This window comes from Triplophysa rosa, linkage group LG1 (assembly GCF_024868665.1).
Source record: "Triplophysa rosa linkage group LG1, Trosa_1v2, whole genome shotgun sequence".
Lineage (NCBI taxonomy): Eukaryota > Metazoa > Chordata > Actinopteri > Cypriniformes > Nemacheilidae > Triplophysa > Triplophysa rosa.
Window position 1 is genome coordinate 33,900,992 of NC_079890.1, and position 17,435 is coordinate 33,918,426.

General features: G+C 38.1%; 2 protein-coding genes across 3 annotated transcripts; both read right to left on the minus strand.

Moving 5' to 3' along the window:
- Nucleotides 1–564: 564 nt before the first annotated feature.
- Nucleotides 565–10,346, minus strand: swap70a (switching B cell complex subunit SWAP70a). 2 transcript variants are annotated; one of them, XM_057342898.1, is made up of 12 exons: nucleotides 10,158–10,346; nucleotides 9,467–9,607; nucleotides 7,942–8,115; nucleotides 7,633–7,854; nucleotides 6,422–6,568; nucleotides 6,004–6,112; nucleotides 5,743–5,924; nucleotides 3,784–3,879; nucleotides 3,536–3,702; nucleotides 3,269–3,467; nucleotides 3,024–3,120; nucleotides 565–2,940 (listed from the first exon to the last, which is right to left on the minus strand). In XM_057342898.1, the coding sequence occupies exons 1-12, from the start codon at nucleotides 10,251–10,253 to the stop codon at nucleotides 2,822–2,824; spliced, it is 1,749 nt and encodes a 582-aa protein (XP_057198881.1). In that variant the 5' UTR covers nucleotides 10,254–10,346; the 3' UTR covers nucleotides 565–2,821. The 2 variants fall into 2 exon arrangements, with proteins under 2 accessions (XP_057198881.1, XP_057198889.1); XM_057342906.1 differs by lacking the exons at nucleotides 9,467–9,607; nucleotides 10,158–10,346 and adding an exon at nucleotides 9,640–9,999.
- A 1,913-nt stretch (nucleotides 10,347–12,259) lies between these two features.
- On the minus strand, nucleotides 12,260–16,980 carry znf143a (zinc finger protein 143a). The gene is made up of 16 exons (XM_057336489.1): nucleotides 16,833–16,980; nucleotides 16,269–16,371; nucleotides 16,086–16,172; nucleotides 15,883–15,966; nucleotides 15,636–15,767; nucleotides 15,333–15,520; nucleotides 15,062–15,133; nucleotides 14,859–14,972; nucleotides 14,692–14,767; nucleotides 14,315–14,440; nucleotides 13,918–14,097; nucleotides 13,530–13,757; nucleotides 13,323–13,450; nucleotides 12,868–12,999; nucleotides 12,631–12,738; nucleotides 12,260–12,537 (listed from the first exon to the last, which is right to left on the minus strand). Exons 2-16 carry the CDS (start codon nucleotides 16,363–16,365, stop codon nucleotides 12,454–12,456), a joined length of 1,836 nt encoding a protein of 611 aa, XP_057192472.1. The 5' UTR covers nucleotides 16,366–16,371; nucleotides 16,833–16,980; the 3' UTR covers nucleotides 12,260–12,453.
- Nucleotides 16,981–17,435: the final 455 nt, after the last annotated feature.

The window sequence follows — 17,435 nt, forward strand, 5'->3', positions numbered from 1 at the left end:
CTGCAAAGAATCAATAATTGTTGAGTAGTTTTAATTTGATGTAATACAATTAATATACAATAACACATTCATGTAAATTAATATTCATATAAATTAAAAATGAAATGAATTGGTATATTATAACCAAATACAGACCAGAAACTTCGGGCCAGGCGCGTGCGTCTGATGAAACGTCTGTAGTTCTATCATCATAACCAAATTCATTTATCAGCCGTTGAGCATGACCCCATGGTTAATTCACAATGCCACGAGGATCTCATTCTATCTGACCTGTTTTTCTCCCATTCCTCTGTGAAGCCTCAAGTGTTGACATCATTAAGCAGCATTGTTGTGGACTGTAACCAGGGCTGGATTGGCCATCGGGCATACCGGGCATTTTCCCGGTGGGCCGATGTACTTTTTGGGCCGAAACGGACGCATGGACCAGAGAGACGGACGGATTAGAAGCGTGAATCGGGAACGCGGATGCAATTGCGAATCAGACATGTACACGGACAGGAAAGGCAATGACAGCAGCACAATCTACCACTCTCACCCATCCACCCCCCCCCCCCGATCGACAAAATTGGCGGAGGGCTGAAGCTGGTCAAAAATGCCAGGGCCAAATTATCGTCCTAGTCCAGCCCTGACCGTAACATCCACCTTTATACCAAGACAAGCAGAAAATAATGAGGTCATAAAGTAAACATCAGAAAACAGGCATTTGCCAAAAAATCATGAATCCACTTTACACATCCCACCGAAAGAACAGTCCAAACGTCAAACCGTTGGTTTCAAAAAGCCAACATGTGAATTTGACTTCTCACGTGTCTGTCGTTTATTTGTATGCTTTTTATTACATTCATCGCCTCTATTAGTCATCATCGCGTTTTTGAGAGGAAAATTCAATATTTTTGGAAAATGACGAGTACCGCCGGGACACAACAATCAGACTGATTCTTGATTATTGAGGAAGACGGAGCCTAGAGGTATATCATTTACATGACAGCCGGTCGTACAAACAAAAGCAGCTATTGATTTAGTTGCAATGGTTTTGATTTTGGATGTCAGCATTCAAAGATGTTTCCGTTTATAATGGCAATGATCTCAGTGCGCAACATGCTATCCATACCATCTCTGGCCCTGAACTGTTGCCCTAAAAGTGAACTGTTCCCTCCTCAAACATTTCATTTGCACCAATGCAGTCCTTGTCCTTAGCAAAGCTCCAGAATCAAGCGTTTGTTTTATTATCAGGTTAGACCAGCTTGTTTTGACACTCGCTTGTGAAGCCCGGCATCTAACGTGAGCTATCTTAGACTGTAAGAACACGTTTTTGAGAATAGAGTTTCTGAGACGTCTTCAATTTGTCAGCATGTATGTCAGGAGTTTCAACAAAGTTCAGCAGTTTTTCAGAAGTTCAAATGGCGTCCAGCTCCTGATTCAGTAGAATTGATCCAAAAGAAAACGTAAGGTGTGTGTTTAAGAGAATGCAGTGAAACACTTATGGGGTGAATTGTTTAAAATGAGATTAAGAAAATAGAGAAAAGTTAAAGAAGTGCTAAAAGATGTAAGAGGGCAGTGGGCACAGTTCTGTTGGGGTGTCATTTAAGAATTCTGTGGGCCGATACTGTTGACTCTCTTACTGAGAGTTGTTTAAATACAGGAGATGCACCAGTTTTACCATTCCTCCAGATTATATTTCTTTCATGAGTTCATCCACAACATCAGCATACTCGGTAATCAAAACTAAAAGGTTGGGAGAGTCTGGGATTCATTTTCTTGGGTGTGCTGTATTTTTTTGTGAAGACTTGAAATATAAAAAGAAGAAAGTAGTTGAAATTCACTAATAAGATTCTGCTTGTCAATTCTATTTGCAGCCAAAAATTGTACTTCTATAGGTTTATTTGAACCTGGCTGACGATGGATTTAAAAAGCAAAGAAGATGAAAAATTGCAATGCTTCGAGAACTAAACACAATTGTGCATCAGTGTGAAGCTGATCAGAGATCAGAACTGCACACTTGCATCTCTGGTGCGAGTTGGTCCTTTGACCAATTTGTGTATCAACAGTGACATCTAGTGGACACGAGCATGTATGAACGTACTATACAATATAAAATTAAGATACAGCTCCCAATTTTAATTTAATCAGTATTTCCTACATGTATTCCAGTCCGGTGCCTGTTGAATTTCAACAAAACCAAACCTCAGGAGTGACAAAGTCATCCAACAGCAATGTGAAAGTCTGACAGCATGACCAGACACATGAAAACTGTGATAAAAATTCGTTATAAAACACATGTTTTTAACTTTTCCTAAATACATGTACAAATATGACTCTGGTGTTGTTTAAAAATGAATATGAACTTGTTTTCTTTGCAGTATTTGAGGTCTGAAAAAATAGAAAGTATCTTTTCTGTTATTTTCACTTGTTTCTCCAGTTTTCATTTTCTGCAGACAAATGCAAACAGAAACAATATTCTTATTTGAAATTTGGGAGAAATATTGTTAGTAGTTCACAGAATTAAACAAAAACGATCTAAACACATACCTGTAAATAGTACATTTTAAAATCAGAAAAACTACAGCGCTACAAAGAAAACACCACCAAACAGTTCCCTTCCAATAAATTAACCCGTACTTCTCGAAAACAAACAATACTACTGTCACATGAAATAGTATCCATTTTGTTTAGCAACAACTTTATGAAACATTGTGTATGTGTGGAATCCATTTACTGAAAAAATGAAGTTAATGCATTACATGAACGCATTCATTTGTTACAAACACTAGAATTATGAAGTCTGACTGTTTCGTGGCAAAATAAATGTCCACATCAGGAGTTACTGTCCTTCATGTTGTCTGTGCTTGTTCTCCTGCCAGTTCTTCTCCATCTGATCCAGCTCTGTTTCAGTGAAAGTCGCCATTCCCCAGTTGGTTATGTTATACGGTGACTTGTTGCCTAGGAAACACATGAAACGCATTCGAGACACTAATGTTATGAGATATTTTTGATACTGTATGTGAACCGTTACACGCATTCACCTGGCTGAATGAGTCGAAGGAGACCCTCGTGTTCGCCGACTCTGTGTTTCCATTTCTTTGTCTTATTAGCCGCCCGCTCCAGTTTCTTTGTAACTGCCTGAAAAACAATGAATACAAATAGAAATGACTAAAAATAAATCAATTACAGAGCAGTTCAAGACAAACTGTGCTGTGTTGGTGTCTCAGACAAAAGCATAAAAGTTGAATATTAGAGTGACGGAAGATGATTTCTCAACAAGCTATACCTTGTACTCCTCCTGCGCTCCCTGCCTCTGTTTCTCCAGAATCTCCAGCTGCTCCCGTGCAGCCTGCAGGGAACGTTCCTTCTCAGATCGCTCCTTCTCCAGAACTTCTTTCTCCTTCTGAGACTGAGATAAAACCTGCTGCTGTTGCTTGTAAATCTCCTCCAGCTCGAGTCTCTTGCTCGCCTCGTCTTTCAGCAGCCTGCGAACAAAACGAATACACTAGCTGTGCACTGCAGACGTACGTGCAGGTGTGTACGGTTACTGTACCTGGCCTGCACTTTGCGCAGGGCTTCTTCATCCTGTTTGGCTTGTCTCTCATCCTCCAGCGCTTCTTTCAGTTGACTGTACATTTCCTCCAGTTCCTGCATACGCTGCCAGTACTGCTCCAGTTCGCTGGACTTTTCGACCACCTGCTCCTCCATCTGCCTTCGAGCCTGACGTGTAACAAACAACATCTTTCTGAGTACACCAGTAGCCATTTAGGTTTAAAGGGTTTCTTTGTATTCACTGGATACCAGTTTCTCTTGCTCCAGGTCCTTTTTGTATTGGTGTAGTAGTTCTATTTGGGTCTGAATTCTCTGTTCTTCCACATGGTCTCTCGACGCAGCTTCCTGGAGATTGTGAAACAAACGCACACAAGACTAAAAACAGAGCTGGTTAACAGAGGTTTCTGTGGGCCAGATGAAATCTCAAAGCAGAAAAATAGCTTTGTTTACAGCTTAACGTTAAAGGAATGCCCTGGCTTCAAAGTTAACCTGCTGTTAATCAGCACAAAATAAATAGATCTCATCTCTATTTGCAAGGACAAAGAAAAATTGAACTTGCAACAAAAAATCTAGGAGGCATTCTGCAGGATTTGTGTGTTATTTGAAATAAAAAGTTAATAGTGGTCGGACAAGTGAAGAATTGATGTAATGAAGTTACCTTTACAAAAAAGAAGGTTTGTTCAAGTGTGCTATTAGTATACTGCTTTTAAACAACAACAAAACGTATACTTTCAATCTACATTTTTATGTTCTTAGAAATATCCTTAAAATTACAATTAAGTATTTGACATACCAATAGAAAGGTCTATACATATTTTTGGCCTATACAGTATTTGCTTAGAAGTATAGTGAATTCATAAATGCTTCAAAGTATAATATTCTAAGTATAATTGGCCTGTAGTTTTGTTGATTTAGTAGCCTATTAAATACCCTGTCCACATACTTTGACATAGTGTCTATATAAACAGTAAACTAAACGCTATAGTAAACACTATAAAAGCAAACTACAATGTTAAGTTCACAACTATGCTGTATAAAAGCTGACTAGTCGTTAACTGAGAGTACAGTATACATCAGGGTGTACTTTCACAAACGATAAAACTATTGAACTTGTAAACCCAGCAGCTATAAATTCACTTGTAGTAAAGCTGCACACTCTTAAAAATAAAAGTGCTACAAAAATGTTCTTCATAACAATGGCATAGAAGAACCACTTTCGAAAGAATCATTCAGTCGTGAAACATTTCTCATCTTTTATAGTCACTTTGAAGAAATATGGTTCTTTTATCGCATCATGTAGCATCTTTATTTTTAAACATGTTGTACAAACAAAAAGTAGTTGTAAACCAGTTGTGTACTTCTATGAACTTACAAAATGTAGTCTCAAGTGGTATTGAAATAGTACATTTAGTCAAATCGTTTTACATCATTCATTTCTTATTTTTTATTCATTATGTAGGCTATTTTTCTTTGTAAATAATTTCTATGTAGCACTTTGAATGACCTCTGAATTTGAATGGCCTTGCCTGGCCTATTACAATGTTATAAGCATACTACTATATAAAGCATATTACGTAAAATATACTTGGGGTACATATTAAATACAATGTAAATCACTTTGATGAAAAGTGTCTCAAGGAATAGCTACCGTATATTTCCTTCATATAAAGCAGTTGCCTGAAGAACAGAATTACCGTTTGAGATTCTAGACATCAAGAACAGGAACAGTAACTTTAAAAAACAGTCAAACACAGGAAGTATAGCTTCACTGCACAGGAGTTCTCTTTTTGCAGGTGTCCACAAGTATATTTGCATCTACATGTGTGTAACAACATAGATCAGTTCTAGAAATATCTACAGTTTATAATTATGAGGAGTTTAGTGAGATCTGTGGCCTTTAGTGCATGGGAGTGTATAAAGAAAGAGGGGTCAACGGTTTAACATGACACCAGATTCTGTTACAAGACAATGAACTGTGGATGTGAAACCCTCCCATGTTTCTCAGCAGACGGCTATAAGCGTGTTAAACAGAAACAATGGAAGGATAAAAACTAAAAGGGGAAACTGTGCGGTAAAGAGACTACACAGCAAAGACATTTTAGTACATTTACAGAGACAATTACAAATGTTTTCAAGGCACTTTTTTCATATTAAATCAACTTTAGTGCATTGAAAACAATCCGTATTGTATAAAGCTCTACACGGTACCTTACTCATGGCCTCCAGCTCGGCCTGCTTGCTCTCATTGGCCAGCTGAAGCTGTCTCATTCTGTTCTCGATGGTCTCCTGTTCTGCTCTCATTCTGTTTCTTTGCTCTCGGCGTTTCTGTCTGGCCTCACGTTGTGGCGAGGAAAGGCCCTGTCTTATGCGCACAATGCAGTCCTGGATGGCTAATAAAAACAAGCCCCACAGTAAACATCTGTGGCTGTTATGTGGTTGAAATATGTCGACGGCACAAATTTGTGATACCTTGAATCCACTCCTGTCTGGTCTTTTTATCTGATGCATTGATCTCAAAGCTCTTTTCAACGCATCTTATTATGTAGAGGTTTTTCTTTCCATCCTTTTCTGGTAGGGACTGAGAAAACAGCAATAAAGTTCAACTCATTATTAAAAAAGTTAAGAAAACAAGTGTTTTAATTTAGTCCGGCTTTTATGCAGCAATGCATCTTGCTACAGAAGCAAGTATTTTTGTTACTATTTCATACAATCACATTTCTTCTGTCAACAGTGCTGCTTTAGGTTTTATAGGTTTTAGTATTTCGAAATTTGGATAAAATACAATTCTATTTTTGTAATGTAGAAACATACATTTTCTGTAAAGCAGCTTTGAATATGTAACATAACAAATAAAATGTGAATTGAATACAAAAGTAAATAACTGTACCTCAACACAGCAGTTGCGATCCAGTGAAATACATCCTTTCTGCTCTGCGAGGTCTTCATTCACATAATATGAGATGTATGTTAGATGCAGTTCAAACCATCGCTCTGTCCAGTTTTTCCTTTTGTGACCTTTTTTCGTCATGTAACCCTTTTCAAAGAATAAGTTAAGAAGTTAAACATTTCCCTCCAATAGAGATGATGATTACGAGCAACACAATAAATAGTTCCTTACCAATAAATACTATAAGGATGAGCATCACACAGCAATGTATATACATGACAAATAAAAAGTGTGCTAGAGAACTTTAAATGCTCAAGAACTTCTTAGTGCTTTCTGTTTTCTTTCTTAGATTTAGGACTCTAAACCTATTTTAATGGGGCCATTGGTCATTTTACACAGTTAACTGGGATTGTACATTTCTGAATACACTCAAAAATGTTGGGTTATTTGATGTCATCATTGGGTTAAAAATGGACAAACCCAAGAGTTGGGTAAAAATAAACCAGGAATATGTTTATATTTGACCCAACAATGGGTAAAAACAACCCACGATGGGTTCATTTATAACCCAAGTGTTGGGTTTGTCCATTTTTGACCCAACATTTTTTAGAGAGTAAGTTTGTGGTGCTTGGTCCTGCAAACTGCTGATCTGGGTGGTTGCTAGGGTGTTGCTAGGATACTATTAAGGGTGTTCTGGGTGGTTAAACGAGGTGGCAAACACCAATAATAAAAATTCTTGTAAATAGTTTTTATTTATATAAAAACTTAATAAATAGTAAAATAGTAAATATAACACATTTATTTTGTATAATTACGGTTTTGTATTCTTATGTATATGACATAAGAATAATTTTTAATGCCTTAAAGGGATTGTTCGACCCAAAAATTCTGTCATCATTTACTCACGCATCATTCCAAACCTGTATGACTTTCTTTCTTCTGCAGAACACAAAAGAAGATATTTTGAAGAATACGGTAACCAAACAACATTGGTCCTCCTTGATCTCCATTGTCTGAGTCAAAATATCTTCTTTTGTGTGCCACAGGAAAAACGAGTCATATACAGGTTTTGACCAAGTGTGAGTAAATGAAGACAGAATTTTTACATTTTGGATGAACTATATAAGAATGATATTAAATATTTTGCAAATGCATCAATAAAACCTGGAATATCCCCATTTTAATATTATATTAGATCCTCAAACTTCCACCTGTTTGATCACATCCAGTATAAGTTCCTGATAGATCTCATTGATGCCCATGGAGATGGTCTGAGGGTTCATGCCCTTGGTGAAATGACCCATGCCAACGAGTTCAATCAGCTCCCAGCCGTTGAGTTGATGTTTCGTCATGCTCATTTTATAGTCTTCAAATCTTCTCTCGTTCCAACTGCAACCCATCACTGTCAAGAGCTTGCGCAGGAAGTACTCGATCTGTTACAAAACAGTGCTACATAAGTATTGAAATAGCTTTTAATGAAATATACAGTACCTGAATATGCTCAAATAAGCGTTACCTACCTCCTCTGCAACAATATGTAGTGGATATTTCTCTTCAGACAGGAAGTTGAAGATACACCAGATCTTGAAGGCGTCAACCCCTGAGATGAGGAGGTGCTTGCTGCTGATGCGCTTGGGAGCACAAAGAGTCCAGCACATCTTATTCAGGTCGGCAAAGTTAAAGTCGGGCTGGATCTGCCATTAAAATAATCACAATGACTAAAATTGCATGACTAAAATTCTTATCTACCCCACAAAACCACTGGGAGAGGTTAAGAATAGTCTTTTAGAAGGTCCGTTTTTTGACAGAACACTGGAAACTTTGAGTATTTTAGAAACGGCTGATCTCACGGGTTTTCACACAGAAATGCATCTTTTGCTTGGGTTTTTTTGAGAAAACTGCGAGAAAACCTTCAGTAAGTGGCATTTCTGTGAGCAAAAACGCCTTAAGTCAGAGAAAAACGGTTCAACTAACAGGAAAGCGGCAGTAACCACATGTTAAAACAGTTCTAGGCAAAGTAGGATGTTAAATTGTCAGAAGTATACCAAATTTAGAAAGTGCATAATATGACCGGGCCTGGAGAAAACAAATGGTGATTTGCTGTGACATGCAGAGGCGTAAACAGCAAAAACAGCATGATTCCACTGATCCATCTTTCCACAAGTCAGTGGTTCGAGCTGGTTGTGGTCCAGTAATGGTGTGATAATATTCTCTTTGCATTGTTTAAATACTACAACCTGAGTATCTGCATATTTTGACTGACTATCTTGCCTCTCTGCAGAATCCCAAGATCCCACTCCAAACAGTGAATGAGGGACAGGCAGATTTTTATTAGCATAACAAGAGCAGACGACAGTTTTACAGCCACGTGGACTAAATCCTCAAAGTAACTTTACCAGTGTAGCTTTTTTGTTAACAAACCATTCACAAAACACGGGGGTCATGACTGGTATTTACCTAATAAAGTCACCTAGTAAGACTTTAAAGAGAAAAAATGTAGTCATCTTTATTTTTAGTAAGAGACAAAAAAATAACTATATGAGTGATAAGTCTCATGTCATTTGAGTCATACGTCTGGTCCTTGCTATTAACCTTATAAAGCCTCTTTAGCAGTACTGTTATTATACATTGGTTATGTACATCAAGACAACAAAATGTAATCAAAATTCATTATTAATTGAAAATAATTTCTAACTGAAAAACCTAACAGGTTTGGACATAACGATCCAGAAAAGTACATACTGTGAATACAAAAATAAAAGTCATGAGTCTTGAGTCATGAGAAGTCATGCTCCAGAGAATATTTTAAATATCTATTCTTAAAATAGGTATGATGGGAGGTGTGAAATGCATAAAGCGTGTCTGGGCACTTATACCTCATATTAGTATACATGCGTTCAATTTAGAATAAATATAATACAATACAATACATGATAATACAACAATTTAATTTCTGAGAATGGGGACAACATCATTGTGCTTAATAGCATAAAACTGCAGAGAAAAGAGTCTTTAAGAAGGGCTTTGACGCACTGTTATTTTTACCTTACTGAGAATGAACATGTTTAGGTAGGGCATGTAACCCTGAGTCGACACTGGTCCTTCATCGTTATCTTTAAAATGTTCCTCCAGGGCTGAAGAGTTATGGGGGATGTTTAGTACGGTGCACAGGTTGTGAGACAGCACCTTCAGACAGACAGACAAACAATAATACTCACTGGTCTTATACAAATGCTCAAGCGAGGTCTATCAAACGTCATCATTGTGTGATCTTATACGAAAAGCTTGCATCACTGCATCTACATCAGCATACACCCTTATGTACTGATCAAGCAGAAATGACGGAAGCCCCTTCACTGTAACATCTCTATTTAAAACAAATTAAAACAACAAATGAAAAACTTTACAACCTCCCTCTATGTAGGGTGCCATATAACATCCCACCAGTACAACCCATCTTATAATTATAGTTCCCATTAAAACCAATGCAATTCTCACTGTAACCATTAGAATTCCTGTGATGTATAAATAACAAAATGAAAAATAACAACTCCTTATGCGAGACAACTAAATCGATGTCTTTCATTCTCTACAACCGGGTTATTAAAAAAAAAAACTAATAAAAACCGGACAAACGACTCGCGCATAAACAGACGCGCTTCACAGACACGGAAACGCAGCGGGTGCACGCGCTTTGATTTCTTCAGTTTATTGTGCAGTCGTTTATTTGACTCACCTTTAGCTGGGATTTGGATACTTTGCCGTTTTGGTCCATGTCCAGGGCGGTAAAAGCGTGCCATATTGGTTTGAGTATCTCCTCTCGGGATATCATGATGAAAGAGGTGAAAGATGTCAGTGCGCTTGTTAAAGTGATTGAGCTGAACTCAGAGACGAGTGACTCGGTTCAGTAACACCAGCGCTGAACGCGAGTCACGTGACTCACACTGTCATCACTTCACATGCCGTACATAACACTAGCGTTTGAGAGTTTGGAGTCACTTACTTAGTACTTCATATTTTTCTACATTTTAGAATAAATTCGTCAAAACTATGAAAGAACAAAACAGTAACATTGAAAATTGTGTGTTGTCTAAAATGCATAATAAATAAAAACAATATCCACATGTTTCTTGTCTTTTGTTTTAATGTTGCCTAGTTTGTTTTAATAGCAGGTTTGGTTGTGATTTTGTGTTGACGTAAATGAACACGGTTAATTTGCATTTACTCTAATATTATAAATTGAATTTGTTGATTGATGGGTGCCAATACACTCGCTTTAAAGTTTTTTCTATACAATATTGTTAATGCCGAGTCAAATGATCTGAAGATTCGTCAGGTGAATTTTTGGCCAGTTTCTAAACCAACCAGTAAACAATAACATTATGTCATAACCTGTAAATAGAAAAGAATGTAGGAGTAAATAGCAGATAGACATCTGTAGTATCAAACCAGGTGTAAACAAAGTGTGTTTTCAAGGCACCTGAAGAGAAAAAAATGACAGACGGCGAAGGCCCAGGTAAAACTGTGGTATGTAGTTTATCTATGGTATCTATCTTAGGTAGTTTCCCGTAATCCTGAAAAACAGGTCTAGTCAATTACCTACTAAAAACAACTTTAGTAAAAGTCAGAAGTATCGGACAAGGAAGTTCTTATGTTTCAATGTAATGATAACAAGAAACATTTCCCCTCGAGTCACCTTACAAACTATTTCAAGAGACACCAGACGTACAGTATAGAGATATTGTTTAAGCGATTAGGACAGATATAATCAATGTGTATAGGCTGGAGAAATAGATTATACAGAGAATACAAAGATTGAATGTGATTGATTTTTGAGGTGCCGTTACAGTATTGATCTGACTGAATCTTTTAACATTCTGATTTAATAAAAATTGCATTGACAACTTCCTAATAAAACACTCTTTGTTTCATTTGTTCTGTGTGAAATAAGCTGTAAGTGTAGATGTCACACATATCTTTGTTTAGAAGAGAATAAAACTTGCTAAATCCTAATTGCACTATTATGCGTCCACTTTCACTCAGTAGGCTAATCCTAGTATTTCCTACGTGTCGCTTGTGTTTGGGCATATTCTTCTTCCGACATATTTGATTTGATCAGCCGCACTATATGGCGATCAAAAAGGTTCATTAAAGGGGTCATATGACACGGCTAAAACGGATATTATCGTTTGTTTTAGATGTAATGCAATGTGTATACATGATTTAAGGTAAAAAAAAAACGCTGTATTTTCCACATACCGTGCATGTTTGTATCTCCTCTTTGAAACGCGAGGATTTTTTACAAAGCTCATCGCTCTGAAAAGTGAGGTGTGCTATGATTGGCCAGTTAACCAGTGCTTAGTGATTGGTCGAATACTGCAAGCCTGTGACAGAAAAATGTAAAGTCTCTTACCATATTTAGAACATCAGCTTCCAAACCAATTGTACTGACAGGTACGCCCACCTTACTTGCGTATACATTTGGGCGGTCTTAGTCAACTCATACCACAAACTGACATTTGTGGGGGTGTGGTTACACGAGGTGTTTCAGGCAGGTCTGGGTGAGCATTTGCTTTTAGATAGAATGCATCTTTTGTTCCGACACTTTAAATTTTTGCAATTTTACGTGTCTAATACATGCATGGACATCTTATAACACACCAAAGACACAGAAAACATGTATTCGCACCATATGACCCTTTAAAAACTCCAAAACATCAGTAGCTCATATACTTCAATCCCTTAGATTGAATTTTAAAGTGTGGCACTAGCGACACCAAGATCATATGTAGTGCTGTAGCTGGGCATCACGACACACAAAAACAAATCCATTGAGTCTTTTGTGCGTTTTATTTAAAAAATGCAAACAAGTTTTAGCCTTTTAGATATCTATATCAATGTGAAGAAAATCTATAAGAAATAATTTCACAGAGCATAGTTCAACCCCAGTGCCACTGAGGCAAAAGAGTAAATACAAAAGCTTATCGTTTGATCACCAGTCTTTTAGAATACAGAGTCCTGTCTGGAGGTGGTCAATCGTCCAGTCCTATTGTTTCTGCTTCTTGTAAAGATGAAGCTATCCTGAGAGCCTCCTCCAAAGAGGTCTGATCAGTCAGCTACAAGAGAACCAAAAAACCATGTTCAAATAGAAACGCTTCTACAACGCAGTCTGAAAACACAATATAAAGAGAGAGAGCGAGAGAGTCTACCTGAACTGCAATCTGGGTGCCATTAGAAGTAGCCAAAAGTGTAACTGGGTGGGCTGATAAAGCATCTTGTGTGCAACAAGACGCTAACTCGGACATCATAAAAGTCATCTGCAGAAAATACAGACAAATTAAATGTAGTCTGTTTATATACACAGATCACGGACATCTGCAGTCAAAATAACTGTGAATGAAAAACAAAAAATCTTTGAAATGAATAATATCTAGAAGACCACACACCTGTCCTTCGGTCCCATCCTCTGACACCATTGTCACTGAATGAGCCTCTGCCGATGACAGCAAAGACTCAGTGGGTGGGATGGTGATCAGGCTGCCATCTTGCGTTACCATTGTGATCGTGTTTGCGATGGTCTGTTATAATATAACATATTGCATATGTTATGCGTACATGTGCATAACACATTACTGGATTTGTAACACTTAAAGGCGGGGTGTCCGATTTCTCTTAGCCGTTGTTGATGTTCAAATCACCAAAACAAACACACCCCTACTCCCATCTTTCGCTTTCGTCAGCGCTCGGCTCAGCTAATGTCCGTCCTGTGCACTGTGCACCTTACTGCTGATTGGCTACAAGGTTGTTTTGGTACTCGGCCCCGCCTTTAAGAGTTTCACACGCAAGTCAAAACCTTGCAGTACTCTTCAAACATGTTATAAAACCTGGAAACTCTTCAAACCTGAGTCGTTCCATCTTGTGTGATGAGCGTTACATGCTGTTGTCCATCAGAGATTTCTGTTGTCATCTCTGAGCTGGAGTCGTCACCCTTGTCTGGGCTCGCGCTTAAGGACGGGTCATCTACAGCCTCTGAATAAAGAACCAGTTCAGTTTCACTCATAAAACTAATGGATTCAAATCAGATCGGAAAGCTTTTTCTTAAGCCAACCTTCAGGGGGCTCAAAATAGCCTTCGGACTCCTCCTCTATAGGCTCGGTGTCGATATGCACGGTGCGTTTGTGCACGAGCAGCGTTGAAATCTGCTTGTATGTTTTTCCACAGTGGTTACACTTGTAGGGTTTACACAGAGTGTGCACGACGTGATGTTTGTACAGACTCGAATACTCTGTAAATCGCTTGTCACATCCAGGGGCTGTGCATACGTACGGCCTCTCTCCTGCACAAAGATAGTGAGGTTTATTACTTTTACTTTTTTTTATACAGAGCAACAGTCTTGAAACTACAAATGGTTTACTTACAGTTACTGTACATTTTGAATAGAATAGTAACTTTTTTAACACTACACACTTCTGCTTTGAGCCTATAAAGCAACACACCTGTATGGATCCGAATGTGGTTCTTGTAATTCGTGGCACTGGCAAAGGACCGATTGCAGCCCGGCTCTGTGCAATGATACGGCTTCTCTCCTGTGTGTGTGCGGACGTGAACCTTACAGATGTTTGAGGTACTGAAAGATCGCCCACAGCCCGGGACAGGACACAGAAATGGCCTTTCTCCTGAAAACAACGGTGATTAATTAAGTCACTAACAGCAGCCCCTTACAAAAAAGGCAGTAACATGGAACAATGATGGCATCGGGTAGTAATACTATAGTACTCTTGATATGTCCAAAAAAAGTACTATATTTTGATACTTGTTTGTTAGTGGCAACATCCTTATAGAACATAGACAGGGACAAAAAAGCATCTATGAAATTAGAGGCAAATAAAGTACCTGTATGAATTCTGGTGTGTTTTTGCAGGTCCCCTGAGGTCTTGAAAGATTTTTTACAGTTTGCCTCTTGACAGCGGTATGGTTTCTCTCCAGTGTGTGTCCTGATGTGACTTTTCAAGCCATAACCTAAAAACGGGTGAAAGTTAATAATACATGGAACACAGAGATAATATACGGCTGAGACGAACCACTCATATTTAACTAAACGATGAGCTCAATAAAGCAACAGGTGTTAAAGTCTGAGTTGCCAGATTTGAATCTGATTTGAAATTATGTTATTGGAACAAATTCTTGGATGACTGAAATTCTCTTTTTGAAAGTTTTTATTTTTTTCCCAACTAGAAAGGAGCTGTACATACAGTCAAATAGGCACTTACCTGTTGCAAACTTTTTTCCACACCCAGGTATATCACAGCAGTACGGTTTGTCACCCGTATGTACTCTTTCGTGTACCTGACAAAACAAAGTATAAACACAAGAAGTTGTTTACGTTTTGAAATGTCATTTTTATTTACTTATCAGCTCAAATACAAGTGGTAATAACCTTAAGATGGTTTGCTGTGGTGTAAAGCTTTCCACATCCGTCATAGTTACAGCAAAACAATTTCTCACCCGGCTGCTGCGTATTACGACGAATTCCTTTACCCTGAAGAACAATCTAAAAAGAAAGGAGAACGAAAAAGTTTTGAATCTGCTGACCAACTCAAAGTTTAGATCATGATTTGTTTATAACGCATAGAAAATCACCTGCATCTCCACAACACTGTTAGGATCATGTGTGATCAGCTCAGAGTTTGTGTAAGACTCAATTTCCTCCATCTGCAGGACAGAAAAGAATGATCATTGCATAAAAGATTTAGAGTATAACTTTTAAGGTAAATATATAATATTCAGACAATATAATTCGGGCTTCCTAGGAAAATTAATATGGGCAAAAAAACATAACATTCACACCTGAATATATGTGAATATTCATTCAAACCTAGTATTTGTTGTTCAAAACAATTTTGATGTGTACCTTGCTTGTGTACTCCTCCAGAGCACTGATGGTTTCCTGATCAATGACTGTATCTGGGTGCAGGTCTGTACCATTCGTCTGGATGGCCAGGATGGTGTTGGGCTGCGACATCTGAACTGCATGCTGAATATAAGCAGTGGATCCGTCTTCCAACTGCACCGCCTGCAGGGTACCGGGTTCATACGTTTCTGCAAATGCCCGAATGCCAAAAATGAAATAAAACGCATGCTCAATAGAATCTCATTCCACGTGCTTCCCCAAAACTTAAGTCGAAACAGAAGGTTTCTAACAGAAGTTAAAAACCTTTTGCTGTGTGATGGATGTAAGCAGTAGTTCCATCCTCCAGCTGCACAGCCTGTCCATCCTCCAGTCTTAAACTTTCGTTACTTATAACATCACATACGGGTGAGGAGCCTGCCCAGTTATTTGATTCATCTAGGGACCATATTAAAAAAGCACAGAATTATCTTCATATCAGCATCATGACCCAATTTATTAAGTATAGGCGGAACACGTCTTGCGAGTTTGTTAAGTGGTAAATAGTAGAGACCTGCTTTTGGAACAGAAATGTGTTGAACATAAGCAGAAGAACCGTCTTCCAACTGGATCATCTGTCCTTCAATAATACTGCTGTCTGTGGAAATACCAATAACAAAACAACCAGAAATGCATTAGTGAATTATTGAACTTTAACACATCCCTGCCTCTACATCTTTCTAAAAGCTCCAATATTTCCTTTACGAGTTAAAATACCTTGGGGGTCGTGAGGTATATACGCAGTGGAGCCATCCGCTAACATCACAGCCTGCAAACTGACAGTGTCCATGCTCTCATTGCCATCTGAATATTGAACATCAAGAGAGTATATGAAGTACGCACACCTTTCTCTCTCTTACCAACGCACAGAATGAACATTATAGTAAGTGCAAGTCTGACCTGAAACCCCTACAGCCTCAGTTAAACAGAGAGTGACTTCCTGCGCATCTCCATCATGCTGGAAATCTGCTGCTTGGTTAATCTGAGCCAGCAGCATTATGGCCTAAGAAGAGAAATAAAACGTTAGTCATGCACCTACGAACACAATATACTCACGTGAACTTAAATCAGGTAAAATACATGGTTTAAAAAGCATGGTTTCTATACTTTTAATATAATGCAACTACTGTTAATTGCCATAAGAAACAGCAAACAATTGATAATTAACACACCACAGGCGTTCTTATACAACATATGAACATCTTGGCGATTTTTTCTTGAAATGAAGACACATGTTGTAAACATGGCAGGATATTAAGTACTAGTGTATCTAAATGTAAACAACAGGGTGTAACAAGAGTTTGCATTACTCACACGGTGGATCGCCTTTAATACAGCATCTAAAGATACTTTACTGTTGCTGTAATGTACATGTGGTGTATATGTAAATGTGGCATAAAACAGACGCAATTCGGTGCAGATGGCCTCATTTGTTCCAATACCGGATGTCTCTAAGAAACTCACCTGACTGAAGCGCCGAAATCTAGCAGACACAATGCATTCGTGCTACGAATCAAATGAGATGTTTGATCATTTTATACATCACCAGCGTCTCAAACATCGTGAATTACAAAAATATATTTTGAGATATTTCCTCTGCGCTTTTAATGTTACAACGCCAACCAGCAATGAGGTTCATACCGCCCCCTACTGATCTGGAGGGATAGAGGTCACCATTATACACGTTTTACCTTACTTAGAATTCAAAAATGATGTATTGTACACTACCAATCAAAGAAAGGACACAATTTCTCCTCTTTGTCACGTTTTAAAAACACAAATCATAAATCATAAACCACAGTAACTCCACAAAAGGATCAAATTCACATTAAAAAGGCTGTTTAACAGCTATTTAAAGTAAACCTTTCGAGATTAAGAGCACCGTTTCATAAATTATTTTCGGGTTGAAGTGAGAATTATCGAATTTATTATCGTCTTAAACATTGTTCAAAAATATGTCATGCCTGTGTTTTTTGTTAGGTAATGTAAAGAAATTTAAGCTGTGTCATGCTCGTAGTGCAACGTGACCGTGGTAAATTCATAGAAGGGAAAATACTGTTCTGGAGG

Excerpts from the sequence above, each read along its gene's own strand:
- swap70a (XM_057342898.1), bottom strand. The coding sequence starts at position 10,253 with ATGATATCCCGAGAGGAGATACTCAAACCAATATGGCACGCTTTTACC. Across the intron at positions 9,608-10,157 it reads TATCCAAATCCCAGCTAAAG|GTGCTGTCTCACAACCTGTG; the intron begins GTGAGTCAAATA and ends GTCTGTCTGAAG. Across the intron at positions 3,121-3,268 it reads GAGCGCAGGAGGAGTACAAG|GCAGTTACAAAGAAACTGGA; the intron begins GTATAGCTTGTT and ends ATTGTTTTTCAG.
- znf143a (XM_057336489.1), bottom strand. The coding sequence starts at position 16,365 with ATGCTGCTGGCTCAGATTAACCAAGCAGCAGATTTCCAGCATGATGGA. Across the intron at positions 14,768-14,858 it reads CCACAGCAAACCATCTTAAG|GTACACGAAAGAGTACATAC; the intron begins GTTATTACCACT and ends TTGTTTTGTCAG. Across the intron at positions 12,739-12,867 it reads AGGATGGGACCGAAGGACAG|ATGACTTTTATGATGTCCGA; the intron begins GTGTGTGGTCTT and ends TATTTTCTGCAG.